This window comes from Electrophorus electricus, chromosome 24 (assembly GCF_041902795.1).
Source record: "Electrophorus electricus isolate QZ-2024a chromosome 24, ASM4190279v1, whole genome shotgun sequence".
NCBI classification, from domain to species: domain Eukaryota; kingdom Metazoa; phylum Chordata; class Actinopteri; order Gymnotiformes; family Gymnotidae; genus Electrophorus; species Electrophorus electricus.
The window spans coordinates 7,262,481-7,279,261 of NC_137520.1; the positions used below are offsets into that span (position 1 = coordinate 7,262,481).

Sequence of the window (16,781 nt, forward strand, 5' to 3'; positions counted from 1 at the left end):
CTCCCAGCCCCGCCTCACCTGGTTGAGAGGCCGCAGGACGTTCAGAAGGCCATCGATGACTCTCTTGTGTGGGAGTGCAAGGCCATCGGCAAGCCCAAGCCCTCCTACAAATGGCTGAAGAATGGGGAGCCTCTGGATACCTTCGAGGTATGTGCAGGAAACGCCGGACTGCAGCTTGCTGGTGGGGTGTAGAGGTCCAGAGGGTCATGAGTGAGCTTTCCAAGGGCTCTGCAGAAGTCGAATGGTTATCAGAACTTTGAGATTAATCTAAATCGATGGGAAGCACAGAAGCACAGATACAGCTGAACATATCCCAGAACTATCCTCCAGAAAGGTAGTCTTACACTAGAGTAGTTGTCTGCTGCATGCAAGTTTGAGGTTTTGGTTAACAAAATGATTCCAAACTCAGTCATCCTTATAACAAAAAATGTTTTGTGCTTTGTTTACTCTGCGAGTCCTGATACCTTCCCTCAATTCACTATAAACTCCTTTTAGTTTGACTATATGCTCAGTCATGTTATTATGAGCAACGCTATGCACTCTCCCAAATTATACTCTCCCAAAATTGGGAATCCTGCCTAATGATGCTGGGCCAAATCAGAAATCAATGCGAACAAGCTGAGGTGGCTGGCAGCAAATGAAGAGGTGCTCCGTTATACTGCATGATGCCCCATGACGCACATGTCACTGGCCTTAATGAACTGCAGGGGCACTAAGAGCAGAGTGGAGTGAGCCAGATAAGAATAAATGAGATTACTCACAATGTGTCCTTAGCTGCTTCCCCTTCAATTAGCTGGAGACTGATTTCACCTGCAGTAGGTTTGGCAGCCTTTAGAAGCCTGCTGTTTTGCCCAGGGCAAGGCTATGAATGATGGTTTGCTGTGGAGTCTTTGTCCTCTTAAGAGTGGTATCAGACCTAAGATTGGGGTAGTGACTTGGCAGTGATCCAACGAATGTTTAAAAAGTAGCCACTTAGATTCACGAGACAGCAGATTAAGGGACCTTTTATTTAACATGAGTGAAATCCTTAATTACTCAACATAAAAAAACAAACAAAACCTCTTAATATGGAAAAGGTAATTAAACATAATAAAAGTGAAAGCAACTTAAATGTGTCTGGCAGAGTCCTTGCCCTCCCATTGTCCTCTTGCATGGTATCTTTTAATGAAACGTTCAGAATCTTCATTAGATCTTCATTAAAAATGCAAATAGGTGAAAAAGACCAACATAAAAGGTAAAAAGGAAAGCCCTTCTAACCTTTCTTTTTTTCATAACATCGACGGCTAAAAATGAAAAGAACATTGAGAATGAAGCAGCAAATGAAGGCTAGCTTTTGTTTGATGTGTTAAGTTGATTGAGTTTTTAAAGACTCGACTTACCCAGACTTCTCCTGTGGGGGAAAGGAAGAGCAGTAGCACTGGATGTTTAAAGAGATGTCAGTGCTGATCCAGCAGACATTGCTCTTTGCTAGCAAAATATGAGGAAAGATGTGCTCATATACATAGAGTACCATTTGTTGCACTCACGTTGGGAGATGGCTAACATATTCTTGTTTCTGTGTGAGGCTGTTCTCTATTAATGAGCTATGGGGTTACCATTTAGAAAATGTCACCATCAACTGCCACAGCATTTAATCAATCTCCGAACCAAAGGTCATCCATGTAGTGAATAGAAGAGAGGAGGTGGAGTGTCGTTTGTTATTTTTCATCACAATGAACAAAGCTACTGTCTATTCTCTCGCTCTCTCTGTCTCTCTCTCTCTCTCTCTCGTACTTTTTACAAATATCACGCTGGTGAAAAAAGATCAAGAGGCCATTCATTAGCGAGTTTTCCTCTTCACACCTACACCTAGACTCTTCTAGTTTTTTGGGACCGTTTCCTTCTGCTGCAAATGCTCACTTCAGCAGAGCCGCTGTAAAACGCGTTCTTTGGCTCAGTGTTTGCGACGTCTGTTCAGGTAGGCAGCTTAATCAGTGTGTTGCAGCGTGGGGCACGAATGGTGCTCTCCCATCGCAGTGAAAAAGTGCTGATTTCAAGGCAATGTCACCTCTAATTAACTGCCACCATAAACCTGATCTATGGCTCTATTTGTCTTTACTGCCAGAGTCAATGCTAATATTCTCTGTGGTATCCAGCCCACATGCCACATATATGAAAACAGTGTGTTTGATGTTATGCTGACACTCAGTGAGTGTCAGGGTGTTTTGCTGCCAGCAGACATTTCCCTGGCCATGGCCATGTGCTAAAACATACGCAAAGTAGTCCGGTAGCACAAATATTCTCCAGCCCAAAATTTGGGTCAAAAGTGCAGGTAGTTCAAATCTCTGGCCCATTTTTATTGGTTTCAGCCTAAGTTCAGTGGCTCAGCAAACTTTCTGTTCCTATTGTTTGAACTCAAAGTTCAGCACAATGGCAGCACAAAAGGAATTCAATAAAGGAGCAAGTTCATACAGCCGGCCATTAATAGAAAGAGCGTGATTTCTGTGCTCTCAGGGGCTGCTTTAAGAGACCACCACTTTGAACAAGTCCCCTGTAATTCCAAGTACTTTTCTATTGCGTACCTAAATGCATTATCCACCATGTAGCCTCTAGTGATGTATGAAGACTGAGGCCCTGTATTAGGTGAGGCCCACAGTCTGTTGAGCTATGATGGCTGAACACAGGGCAGGATTTGTGTTCCCTTGTGGCTAATCTTTATAGATCAATGATAGACTGCTCATCCCACCGCTGCTAAACTCCAGAGAAATTCAAACTGAAGGCTTGCCTGGATGAACAGCCCAGGCTCTGGAAAAGTGCAGATGTTCAACTGGAGACCTAGATGAGCTTTCCTGAAAGGGAAAGAGAAATCAAATTAGGGTAGATGGAGAAGTATTACATGGACTGAGCATGAATCTTTGTCTAGTATGTGAAGACATACAGATGCAGTCATGGTTAGCAAGTAGTAATACAATTAATTATTGTTATTATTATTATTATTATTATTATCATTTATATAGCACCTTTCTCAGACTCAAGGACACTTTACTGATAGATATGAGCTTTTTACAAACACACACCGATTCATATAGTTACTAAGTTAAAACTAAGATAAAGCTGTGAAAATAAATGCCTCTGTTCCTATGTTCAGCACCAAAACCCCTTTTGCTTTGGCAACAGCCAGTGCAGGTTTATTTTCTGTTGCGTCTTATTCACAGAATGTCTAGAGGGCCGAACTAGACGCAATTTCATTACTTGACTGACTTGTTGAAATGCACATGCGCAAGTTGCATCTGTGCATGAAGTAGCTAGCTAGTTGTCTAGGTAGATACAAGGTGGTTGTTGGTGAAGGCAGCAAGAAACACCATGCTCTCTAATTAATCATGTAATTAAATGAGCAGTTATAGAGGTCTGTTACATCCAAGGAGGATTATATTTGCTAAAATTAACCAGTGGCTTTGTAACCTTCTAACTTGCTGCCTCGTAATGTCAGACGTTCGTGAGGATGTTGAGGGCAATGGGGATTACTGTAATTATTATTAATTCAGCTTGTTCCACTTTGCCCATTGTGGAAAAAAATCTATTTTTGTTGCTCTGGACTTGCAAACACAGTGCTGTTAGCAAGAAAACAGGCATACTTACAACCAGGCATATTTATTATCTACCTAGCTAGCTAGTTATGTAACATGAAAGATCATGTCTTTTTATATGAGCCATGACTTCAACATTGCTGAAAAGTGCATAAACAAGAGATACAGAGAACTTCTTGTTTAGCATTTGATACATATGGCTGTAGCAGAAAAGTCTAAAATGAATTCTATTTTGTCACTACTCAGTAGATTAACTAGCAAGAAAGCATATTAGGAACTTTTGTTTCCCACTGGAATTAGACACAGAAGGCCACTCAAATTCTATGCATCCTTCAGAGACTTCCAAGCCTTTCAGACATACATATCCTTGACACTTGCATAGAATATGCTGAGCAGTGATAGCAGTCTCCTGAAACTGGGCCTTCCTAATTAATTGTCTTGCTTATATGTAGTAATAGAAGGGATGAGCATATTCAAAGCCAATTCAGTTCAAATTTAAAAAACTACCCTTAAATAATGAAAGTACCTTCAAAACATATAAAAATTAAATTGAATCCCTCATTGACGTCAGAGATGTACCATTTCAAAGTTTAATTAGAGTCAGCTGTATGAATGCGTGCAGGTTAACGTATGTATGCGAGCAGTTCATCAGGACAACCACCCCCAAAGTAGAAGAGGTAAACTGGACAGATGCTTGTCAACAGGTGTGCACTGGAGGAGGTCAACTGGAAGAAAATTCGACATTGGAACCCCACCCACTCTTATGCTCCCAGTGCCGCCTCTCAATCAATAACATCATATTGCCATCTACTGACTTAGTATTGTTAGTTGCTCTGGACAAGAGCTTCAGCTAAAGGCTGTAGATGTAGATGTAAATGTGGCACAAGACCTGGTAGATATTGTAGATATTGTAGGAAGCATAGGACCGTGGTTTGTGGATCATTGGCTCTCGAAGTTCTGAGGATATTTGTTAATATTTGTGTTGATATTTGGTAATGTAAACTATTTTTTAAAATGTTACCCTTAAGTGCTTATGTAGGTAGTAAATACGAACAATGACTTACATTGCATTTTAAATGTGGTTAATTACATGTTTTTGTTTTGTTTTTTTAAAACCTACTGTTTTTGCCCCAATATGGCAGCCTCAACCTACCTGCTGTACTGAAAAGTAGTATGCTTTGGCATATCTGAGGTCTGTGTACACCTGCTATATGTCCACACACTTGCTAAGCTAAAACGGACAAAATGGGGTACATTGAGTACTAGCTCTCCATGTGTGAACTCCAAATAATTTATAAATTGCAGTGACATTCTTAAAAGAGCTATGGAGAATGCCACCGCCCAGTAACCAGCTGTGGCTTTGATGGCTGAGCTCAGGCTGAACAAGGTACAAGTGAGACACAGCACACGTGCCTTGCTGGCTAACATGAAGAGCCCTCATGGCAGACCTTTTCTATGTTTTCAGGACAGAATCCAGGTGGTTAATGGGGCGCTGTACATCAGCAGTCTGACTCTGGCCGACACGGGACTGTACCAGTGCGTCGCGGAGAACCGGCACGGCAGAGTTTTTGGCAATGCCGAGCTAAGAGTCATTGGTAAGAGCACTCTCTGCAGTACCTCCTAAGCTTGCAGTCCACTCATCTCCTGCTCATCTCCTGCAGTCCACTCATCTCCTACACAGATCCCACAGACCCACCCTCCATTCAGAGTTCAGCGATGCCATACCAACACTCCATTCAGCCAATCACGACCTTCATGCACATCTCAAAAGTACAGGTTGACATATTAGATGCAGGTTGTACTCCACAGGAGGGTAGAAGCACCGGGTGTGCTGCTGGTACAAAAGCAATTGACATCACCAAAGATCAAATCAATTGTTGCCTTCAGATAAAAGGCACTGGCTCCTTTTTAACATGCTGGGGCTGATGCTAATTAAAGGAGCAAGGCCTATGCTTTAGAGCCATCGTTTCCCAGCACAATGGGGACTTTGAAGGGCTCCGCATTGAGGCGAGACAGATGCGAACTAGGCAGGAAGAAAAAAAACCCGCATGCTGAAATTGCAGCGTGCCAACGCCACCTGTCCGCCCCACTCTTTTTGCGCATTTTGAATGCACGTGAGCAGCATGGTTCAGTGGAGTGCGGCTAGCGGGAGATGGAGGCCTTCTTCAGCGAGCGTCTTATTAAAGCGGTCCTTACTGTGTGTCTTTGGGAAAGGAGGCGGCAGGAGGAGCTTTTCATTAGAGGTGACTGCAAGCTGTCTATCTGAGCCCTTCAGTAATTCTGTGATTTCAGTGATTCAATGATCGTATCTTTCTCTCTGCCCTCTATCTGTCTCTTTCTCTCACTCCCTAATGCGCTCTCTCTCTCTCTCTCTCTCTCTCTCTCTATCTTTCTCTCTCTCTCCCTCTCTAACCCTTCTCTGACTTGCTCAATTGTCTGTCTCTCTCTCTCTCTCTCTCTCTCTCTCTCTCTCTCTCTCTCTCTCTCTTTCTCTCTCTCTCCCTCTCTAACCCTTCTCTGACTTGCTCAATTGTCTGGCTCTCTCTCTCTCTCTCTCTCTCTCTCTCTCTCTCTCTCTCTCTCTATCTTTCTCTCTCCCTCTCTAACCCTTCTCTGACTTGCTCAATTGTCTGGCTCTCTCTCTCTCTCTCTCTCTCTCTCTCTCTCTCTCTCTATCTTTCTCTCTCTCTCCCTCTCTAACCCTTCTCTGACTTGCTCAATTGTCTGGCTCTCTCTCTCTCTCTCTCTCTCTCTCTCACTCTTCCGTGCCCGCTGTCAGCCGTGGCACCGGATTTCTCAGACAGCGTGCTGAAGGCCCAGACTCTGGCCCGGCAGGGTGGTGATGTGCTGATCGAGTGCAGGCCCCGGATGTCTCCACGTGGCATGATCTCCTGGAGGAAGGGCAAGGAGGCTCTGAGAGAGAGCCACAGGTGAGAAGGCAGCTTTGCATATCTTTTAGCCTGCTCAAAGACACTGGACGACTATAAGAGAACTTCAGATCCAACCAGGTGCAGAAGTTAAAAGCGTACTCGGGAAAGGTTGCAACTGACAACAAATTGAACAGATCAGAGAGTGAAAGCTAGTGAGTCATACTTAGTGCTGGCCTCCATGCCTTGTTTACTCCTGTTAGCTTTGTTTGTAGTTTTTAACCACACGATCCCTTAAAGGGTCAGGTGGAAAAGCAGCTAGTTAAATTACATGTAGGGCCTGTCACTACGACTGTTCTAATGGCTCTGTCTAGTTTTGCAGGTCCTGTTTTTAACCCACATGGTAGGAGTACTGTGTCAAATATGTTTGGTGACTATTTTTGAACACATTTTCTTTCCTCAGTATTAATGTACCTCCAGTGGCCTCCAGAGATAATATTAAGTACATTGCTTTAAAACATTATACAAGTATAGTATAAGAAACTAGCAAAAATAAAGCTTTTGGTCATGAATGTTCTGTTTGCTGTAGATGTAAGAGACCTGAGAAGCAGAAACATATATTGAGTGACTAAAGACTGATGAAGAAGGAGGTTTGCTGTAATTAAAGAAGTCAGTGCGACCAGGTGCTTGAGGGCACAATAGGACACCACTAGTAAAGAGAACCACAGATGAGCTACAGTTCCTATCACATCCACCCACCACAGGCAGCACTGGAGAAACTCAGGAAAACTATCGCACATGCTCTAAGAGAGAGAGAGAAGACTAACATGTTTGTTATGCAATCTGTCAGTGTTTTGAAGGCAAATTCTGAAAAGCTTAAGCCAATTCTTTTCATGCTGCTCTGCCAAGCAAGCGTATCTGAGGGGAGATGGCTGTTAAGATCACAAAGGATTAGGCCGGCATCGTCTGGCAGTCTTAATTAAATACTTGCAGTGCAATGATTGTCTTGTTCAATATGTCTGTCTTCCAGTGATCGATGATCAGTTCACCAAGCCATTATCTGTTTGTTCTCCTTATGACTCACGCCGCATCGGAATCAGGTTTCATCGCCTGAACAGGCGAGCCAGCTGTGGGGGTTTATTTCCAAATTCCAAACGGCTCCAAATTTCAGCACTCGTTCACTGAAATGGGAAGATATCCAGGGGAATTACTTTACATTTATCATCCTTTGTAAAATGCTATGTGCATGGAAATGGCACATGGGAGGTGTTTTTTTTTTTATTATTGTTTTAACCACCAAGGCGTGCAGTGTGCTCGCTCACCGCAGCAGGGGGCAGGAAGACAGAACCTCATCACCCGCAAGTCCTCCCCGTGCAATGGTGCAGTGCAGACAAAGACAACTGCATGGTGGAAGGTCGTGGTCAAAATGAAGTAGATCTTGTGCAGATTCCCTGTAGATTCCTTGCAGAACCCATGCAGAGCCAGTATGCCTGGCACTTATGTGGTGCAGGGAGAATGACGTTCACTGATCCTCACCTCATGTTGTAGGAGTGCATGGAAGTGCATTTTACTTTTTTTACTTCATATGTGCTTGTTACATAAGTCAGGTACAGGCAAAGATGTATTGCTATACAGATTAGCACAGTGCACGACAGTGGACGATATGCTAGTAAAACTGTGGCAAGGCCTCATTTAAGTGGGGAGAGATACAAATGTTAGTGGGAGTTGTGTGTTGTATCTAAATCCCACAGTACAGCATGTGTATTTAAATGTAAATGTAAAGTTTAATGCAGTAGTTATTAAATTGATGCAAGGTTTTTATGTCGTGGAACTACAGAAACTGCTACATAATAGAACCAGTAGTTACCACTTTTTTACGCCTGTGATCCACATATGGATTTAAATGCTTTGTTTTTTCCTAATCACAGTATCTAGTACAATTTTAAAGTCACTTTTCCCACTACTAGTGAAGTTTAACATGGGTCATCCCAACACACAGGGTTCAACCACCACATCGCTCTGTTCATCAGATTTCTTACATTGTGTGTCATACATGTAACACTGAGCGAACAGCTGTCATTTTCTCAACCAGTCAGCTGGAAGACGCAATATTATTTTGGACTTTGGAGATAAGGGAAAACAACCAGGCAGATAGAGAGAAAACAGATGATGTCAGATATTCCTGGATAACACATTGATCTTCTGTCATACTACTCCCAACAAAACAATGGAGAAAATATCTTTTTGGCACTGCGAGATGTTGTGCAATTATTGGGCCATTCTAAAATGTCTCTGTATTTAAAAGATGTAACTTAGCCTGTCAGCCTGTTGTCCAAATGCGGTTAATTTAGGTTTATGATAAAATGTGAATTATTCATTTAAAGAAAATGTTGTGGAAGCAGTTCATTGGCAGGTCTCAAGCTCCCAGTGACTCATGAACTTCAGAAGAGCCTTCCGGCACTCACCAGCCTTTTTGACACTTTTGTACTGTTTTCTTTTTGGAAAACAGTGTTGGTCATCAATACATTTTACATAATGATCTCTAAACTAAATTGAATTATTTATTCCCATCATTTCAGTTCACCCACAGAACATAGTAACTACATTAAATACAGATAATGGTGACTAACTTGAATGTCATGTAAAGTAATAAAATTGTAATGTATGAATAGTGAATAATGAATAGTAAACCTGATAGATTGCTGTGATGCCATTTTTCTAGAGTTTCTGTTCTGGACAATGGGACTCTCCGGATCTCGAATGTCACCACACTAGACGCAGGCCTGTACACTTGTGTGGCCAGAAATCAGTATGGAGTGGCAAGCAGTGCTGGGACTCTGGTTGTGAAAGGTATGAGGCGAAACTGTAGTATGAAGTGTTGACCATCCAATATTTTCAAATGACTGTGATGCACTTGGCATTTCTATTAATTTATTTTTAACTATATTGGTTTACTCAGCAAAATTATTTTATATTCTTTGGCATTCTGTTGTTTTGAGTCGATACTGAACATGGCAGCCCAACTAATATGTGGCTTATAAGCACTGTAGAGTTGCTTCTGGTTTTTGAATTGCAAATTGATATTTACAGGGTTTTTTTTTTCTAATTCTTATTTTAATCAGTGGCCTTCATGAAAATACCTGTTTGCTTAATGTGTGTTTGACAGTTTTAGTAGAATTTTATGAAGTGTCATTGTTTAAATGGCAGCTATATTTAAGAAATATCCTTTATACATTTATCTTCTAAAATGCTTTTATGTTAGGAATTAACTAAATAGGTATTTAATATAAAAAATATTTACATAAAACTCCTTTATTTCCCTAATTTATAATAAATGTTAGCAGAAAGTTGTTAAACATAGGTTTGTTATTATGTAAAATGACTTTTTGATATGTGTATGAGATATAATTTATTTTATATCTTATATTATAAACGTTTTTAAAGCTATCACATAACATTAGTTATAGTGTACCTAACTGTCACAGTACGCATTCTAACACATTTACTTAATTTACTTAAAGTCTGAGCTTGTTAGTGATTAAGATGCATGCAGTGTGAATCGCTGACTGTTAGGACATACCACCGTGAATGCACAGTGACATCTAGTGGTGCCTATGTTGTAGTGCACAGCTCATAACTCGGAACGATTTAATTCGAGTACATCTGGAACTGCTTTTCTTCAAGCTTATAATAATAATAATAATAATAATAGATTTCTGTCGCTGCTCACTCATTTCTGTGTTAGAGTATGATATTGAAAGCAAGTTTTGATATTGTGAATAGTTAGAAACAATAGAGTGTTAGAAAATAGTGTGTGCGTGCGTGCGTGCGTGTGTGTGTGTGTTTGGGTTTGGGGTGGGGGGTAGCCGAACAACTTGCTAAAATGTAATAGCAACTAAAATATTTTATAGAATTTATATATGTGTATCAAAACACACACACACAAACATATATTATTTAAGTTTGTCTGGGCTACAAAGCTTCTATTTAGTTTGCATTTATATGTAGTGCCTTATAAATGTATTGCTACCATTGGTAAACATGAGCAAAATGGGCTGTATAACAGTTGGTCCTGCTTATCATTTTGATATTTATTCCAAAATATTTTTAAAAATCATATATTTGAAGTACAATAACTGAATGTAAAACCCTTTTAGGTTTATCTGAGCAATTAGGCACACTTAAGTGGTCAGCTATAACTTCCTGTTTCCCTGGGGTATAAAAATGAGGTGACACACAGGCCAAATCCCCTTAGTCATCCATCACTATGAGAAAGATCAGAGAATACAGCAGTGTGTGTCAGTATGTTGCTGAAAGTAAATAAAGTTGAAATGCCCAGTTCCACTCTCAGTGCAATAATTAATGTTTCAATAATTAATGGTTCACTGATCGAAGGAATCAAAGTCCTGCAATTTTGCCATGGCCATTCCCTGTTCCCTGACCTGAACTCCATAGAAAACCTCTGGAATGATCTGAAGAGGAGACTCCGCAAGTGTGGACTTTGGAATCTGAAGGATCTATATGGATTCTCACTGATGGATCTTCTTCACAATCACTGAGAATTGTCACAGTAAATTGAATTAATGGATTAACTATTAATGCATATCATTAGCATAAGTCTGCTGTTTTGGACCTTATACTCAAAGATGGTGACCCTCTTCTGAGCTCCAATTACAAGCCCATCAGTATTTTACCAATAGTGTCAAAGGTTGCCAAACAAATAATTGATTATCTAAACAATAGCTCTTTCCCACTGCACACAGTGTAATTTAGATTCAGGGCTTAACAGCTGTGTGCTATTTCATGGGGAGAAAATGAAGAGACTGATGGACAAAGTGGGGTTGAAAGGCTGTGTTCTTTAATTTACAGACTGATTTTGACACCATTATTCATAATATTATGCTGCATAAATTACTCAACTTAAATTTTTCCATAGTCTTTTTTTTTAACATTATCAAAACCTATTTCTTTCTTCACTCCTAACTTGTCAAAGTTGATAATTATAAACTCCCTATACCTATCAACAGGTGTCCTGCAGGGCTATATTTGGCCCAATACTTTTTAGCATGTACATTAATAATCTGTGTGTAGGCAATGTGATATCTTTATATATACTGATAATGCAGTTATTTTTACTCATGGTAAAACTGCAGAACAGGTTGCAAACTAGTTAACAGATGCTTTGTTAAAGGTCACGTTCTGGTGTAACATAAGTTGTTTACAACACAATGTGTCAAATACGGTTGGTATGTATTTTTCTCTCCAAAGGCCACATCTTAAATGTAGAACAAGATATTCTCATCTCAGGAGAGAGACTGCCAGTTGTCTCAGAACAAAAATATGTAGGACTACAGATTCAAACCAGTTTCAACATACACATAATAATAAAGTAAAATTCAGTTTGGCAAATTTCAGGTGTATTTTCTGTTAGCTGAGACAGATAATATATAATGCCACTCAATGTTTCCTTCCCACATCACCTGTTGTCTGATAAGTTGATCTAATATACATTTTGCAACTTTAAAATCACAGGAATCACTATACACACAAATACTTAAAACCTTAAACAAGAAGCCATTCTTGTTTCTAAAGAAATATAATCTGATTAGCTGGAAAAAAACGTATTTTTCAAAAACAATAGAAGTGTATCAAATACAAAATGTCTGCCTAATTTATAAGATTTTGCATGGAATAGCCCAGCCTCCTCTGTCTGGCTTCATCAACTTCAAATCTACTGTAAACAGAGTGACTAGTATTGCTGTTAAGGAAACCTGCAGTAGCCAGACCATCTCTTCCTTAAGAACATCACCTCAGTGGAATTCAATATCACTGAGACCCCCCCCCCCCCCCCCCCCAAATCACTCATTTAAGTATAATATAAGAGATGGCTTATTGTTAACACAGGTGGTAGTTTTATCTACCTTTAACATGACTGTGCTCATACAATACCTGTATTATTTATCTGTAATTTATATGCCATATTTTACTAGTGTTTAACTGAATTGTATATTATTATCTGTATTTTATATGTTCCTGTTACAATATTTTTGAATGCCTAACAGCAACGGGCAAATGGACTACCAGTAAAAATGATCCTTTTGGCTAACTCACTTACATTTGCAGTTATTTGAATGCTGATTAATGCACAGTGCTCCTTTTCAAATAAAGACAATCAAATCTCTTGGCATGTGTTCTCCAGTGTCATTAAACATTGTAGGAGAAGACTCAGAGCTGTTATCCTTGCAAAGGGAAGCTATACAAGGTATTAAATGAAAGAGCGATAATAATTGCCATCAGTGGTCATGATGTGGTTTATCTTTTCCCTTTCAATCATTGTACCTCAAATTAAGGTTACATTTTTGTTAACATTTTGAATGAAAAATATAAAGGATAAGAAATAAAAAATTTTTGCTATTCTTGGTGGACTCTTGTTTAATGAGGTGAGGTTCTTTTAATGAATTTCCTCATTCCGCATTCTTTTATAACCCTCTACCTTGTCCTGCCCCGGCTGTTGCAGAGCCCACCATTATCACGACCAAGGCAGCCCAGCTGGATGTGACCATAGGAGAGAGTGTGGTTCTTCCATGCCAGGTTTCTCGGGATCCCTCCCTTGATGTCCGTTTCACCTGGTTCTTTAATGAGCAGCGGATCCATTTTGGAAGCTACGGTGGCTATTTTGAAAAGGTTGGTGGGGTAAGTATTTCTTATAAGCACAGGACTTTCAACTTTAAAACTCCAGGTTTGGTATGTAGTATTTAATATTAAGCTATATTATGATCAATGTGCTCTATTATAAAATGCAGAGAAGCTAATATGAAAAGTGTTTGCTTACAAGTGTGAGAAATTAGAGTCTAGGCCACTGATCTATAATAACTACAGTAGTTATTGAATATAGATAATTGTTTTGAACCCACTGGTGCATCCTTGGAGCGTAAGCAGTTAATGGCAGTTCATTAAGCTCCCATTACCAGTAGTGTCTCCCTTTATCAATAGTGTCTCCCATTATCCGCAGTGTCTAGGCTATGAAGAATGTCAAAGCAAAATTCTTTTGTTTGCTCACAGAAATCTGCTGGTGACATCATGATCCGCAACATCCGGTTAAGGCATGCAGGGCGGTACACCTGTGCAGTTCAAACAAACATGGACAGCGCCTCTATCGCCACTGACGTGGTTGTCAGGGGTAACGCCATAATCATAATTCAGACCCACAAACCATATTCCCCAAAGCTGATGTTTGCAAAAAGCTGTCTAACTGTAGGATTTAAAATGGCTTTGACTGGAACCCATGACAGTGTTCCTCCCATAGGTCCCCCCGGGCCACCATTGGACATCCGGGTAGACCAAGTTACTGAAACTACAGCTTTTGTGTCATGGAACCCGGGCACTGACAACCACAGTCCTATCTCTACTTATGCCATCCAGGCCAGAACGCCTTTCTCTCTAGGCTGGCAGGCTGTCAAAACAGGTATATCACAGCTTTATCACTGCTTTATCCAAGTGTCGTGTTACTTGCTACTATGCTGTGATATTGTATGGCGCCTTTTCCTTTCAGCTCTGCAAGTAAATTGTATATTATTGCTTTAAAGTTACGCTAGATAATTTTGATATAGAGTTCAATTAGGACTTTTAGGTTTTTGATTGTCCTTTAGTTCCAGGGATTCTTGGCAGGAGTCAGCTGACTGCCCGAGTCACAGAGTTGAGCCCGTGGGTGGAGTATGAATTCAGAGTACTGGCCACCAACACCATTGGCACCGGAGAACCCAGCACACCTTCCAAAGAAATCCGGACTAAAGATGCACGTATGCCCAGCATTCAAACAGTTGGGAAATTATCACATCAAGGGCCCTTTGTGTCATCACTGCTTTTCCTTTGCACGAAGGTTGACAAATAATACGTATGCTAAAAGAAAATTGTACAGTTTGCTTTATTTAAATCATTGAAGAATTCCAACTCTGTTCATACGATTGGGAAAAGATTATACGTCATGTATTAAATATAAACTGACCTTTACCTCAGTACTCATGAATAAAAATCCATTATTTGCTCCTTATTCTAAACTTATAACATTATACTCAAGCACAGCCACAATTATGATTCCCCTTAAATGTTATTTTGTGGTAAATATCAAACCTTTAAGCAGGTTTATTTTTGTGCCTTTTAGAAGTAGATGGCAGAGTGAAAGAGGAGCTCTGTCTCTTGGAGGAGGTTGAAAGTGCCTGCATTTCAGGGAGCTTTCATCATTCACATTGCATTCAGGAAGTGTCCTCTTTCTTTTTTTCAAATACATCAGCTCCAAGGATAACCCCAGCCCGAGTGGGTGGAGGCGGTGGCAGTCGCTCCGAGCTAGTCATCACTTGGGAGGTAACGTGACAGCTGGCTTTCAGTTACAGCTTTGTGGCTGCACAGTTAACTGCCATTAACAGTAGCTTTGCATGTCAGCGTGCATCAAAAAGTGGCCTTCAGGTTATTTCTGGTTTTGATGCGTCAGGCTTACGGTGACAAATGTAGGTATTTTCTGGAGGGCACTTCTTTTCTTGAACATTTTCCTTATTGATTCCCAAGTTCCGCTGTTGTCATCTGGTGCATCTGGTGTTTTTTTTGTTTGTTTGTTTGTTTGTTTTTTACCTGTCTTTGTCATCCCAATCTGTGTGTCTGTGTCTGCCTGAATTTTCCTGTGTGTGTTTGTTTGTGTATTTGTGTGCGTGGTGCATGTGGGGGCTCTCCAGCCCGTCCCGGATGAGCTACAGAGTGGCCCAGGCTTTGGTTACGTCGTAGCATTCCGTCCCCATGGCGCTCAGAGCTGGATGCAGGCTGCAGTCACCTCTCCTGAGGCCTCTCGTTACATCTTCAAAAACGAGAGTATCCCTCCTTTCTCGCCATTCCACATAAAGGTGGGAGTTTACAACAACCGAGGAGAAGGGCCTTTCGGTGCCGTGACTACGATCTACTCAGCAGAAGAAGGTAAAACGAACTCAAAAGCACTTCCATGTAAAAATTGCAAAGGTCCTTGCACACTCGAATAGCAGACATTAAGCAATCCAAACGTCTTGTGAGTTAAAAGATGCTTTTGGCTTTCATCCAGCTATCACATCTTACCAAAGTAAATCAAGGAGGTTGTCATTCTCTTATTTGGCATGAGGGTAAGTGTTCCGATAGTCGAGCAAGAGGAATGACAATGCCTTGTTCCATGGACCAGAGCCAAGCCGTGCCCCATCGAGGATCCGCGCTAAGAGCTTGTCCTCCTCGGAGGTGGAGCTGGGCTGGAAGCCTCTGCCATGGACCACCAGCAGGAGACGCATCATGGGCTATGAGGTGAGACGCTGACTGCACTCTCGCCCGTCACAGCTCACCAGATACGACTGGCAGGAGCCACATAACATTAGGACCGGTATCTTTGTTTTTTTCCATGACATTAAGGCACAAGCACTTTTTAGAGGGGTTTTACAATAATAGCTTTGTGACAATATTTTATCATGTTGCATGTTCTGCTGTACTGTCTGCGTTAGTCTACAGTCAGGTCCTTCTAAACCTTCAGGGAAGGGTTAACAAAAAAGTTGGTCTAAAAATGTCATAAATAAAATTAAAAAAAAAAACAAAACACCAACCTATTAATTTAGGATACTTTACATATTCATGCTTACTACAGAACTAATCAGAACTGCTCATTAGTATGGCTGCAGGGACTCACTGCTGTGTATGAGCCTATGTGCCCCTTCTGGTGATATTTTGAAGGGTTCTGTAATGTAAATTTATTAACACAATGACAGGAAATGTGACCAGTGAAATGTATGATTTTCACTATGAGGGCTGGCCTGGCCCTTATCAGCGTTCTGAAGGAGGGACTATGGGATTGTTAGTAACATCACTGCCTGTGGTAGGGGATTATTAATAACAATTCACTGCCTATGGTAGGGGATTATTAATAACACATGACTGCCTATGTAATGGGATCATTAGTAACACATCACTGTTTATGTTATGGGATTATTAGTAACACATCACTGCCTATGTAATGGGATTATTAGTAACACATCACTGTTTGTTATAGGATTATTAGTAATACATCACTGCCTATGTAATGGGATTATTAGTAACACATCACTGCCTATGTTATGGAATTATTAGTAACACATCACTTTTTATGTTATGGGATTATTAGTAACACATCACTGCCTATGTAATGGGATTATTAGTAACACATCACTGCCTATGTTATGGAATTATTAGTAACACATCACTGCCTATGTTATGGGATTATTAGTAACACATCCCTGCCTATGTTATGGGATTATTAGTAACGCATCACTGCCTATGTTATGGGATTATTAGTAACACATCCCTGCCTATG

The 16,781-nt window shown here is 40.6% G+C and overlaps 1 protein-coding gene across 3 annotated transcripts in view; it reads left to right on the forward strand.

The window, feature by feature from the left end:
• The window catches only part of cntn3a.1 (contactin 3a, tandem duplicate 1), a 59,880-nt gene that overhangs the window by 39,268 nt on the left and 3,831 nt on the right, over positions 1-16,781 (forward strand). For all 3 annotated transcript variants that reach the window (XM_081707086.1, XM_081707087.1, XM_027017941.3), the window contains exons 9-19: positions 8-147; positions 5,032-5,161; positions 6,346-6,496; positions 9,156-9,283; positions 12,951-13,126; positions 13,496-13,613; positions 13,740-13,898; positions 14,083-14,232; positions 14,724-14,794; positions 15,160-15,394; positions 15,630-15,745. In XM_081707086.1, the coding sequence (XP_081563212.1) occupies positions 8-147; positions 5,032-5,161; positions 6,346-6,496; positions 9,156-9,283; positions 12,951-13,126; positions 13,496-13,613; positions 13,740-13,898; positions 14,083-14,232; positions 14,724-14,794; positions 15,160-15,394; positions 15,630-15,745 (1,574 nt within the window). The remainder of the gene's footprint in view (positions 1-7; positions 148-5,031; positions 5,162-6,345; positions 6,497-9,155; positions 9,284-12,950; positions 13,127-13,495; positions 13,614-13,739; positions 13,899-14,082; positions 14,233-14,723; positions 14,795-15,159; positions 15,395-15,629; positions 15,746-16,781) is intronic.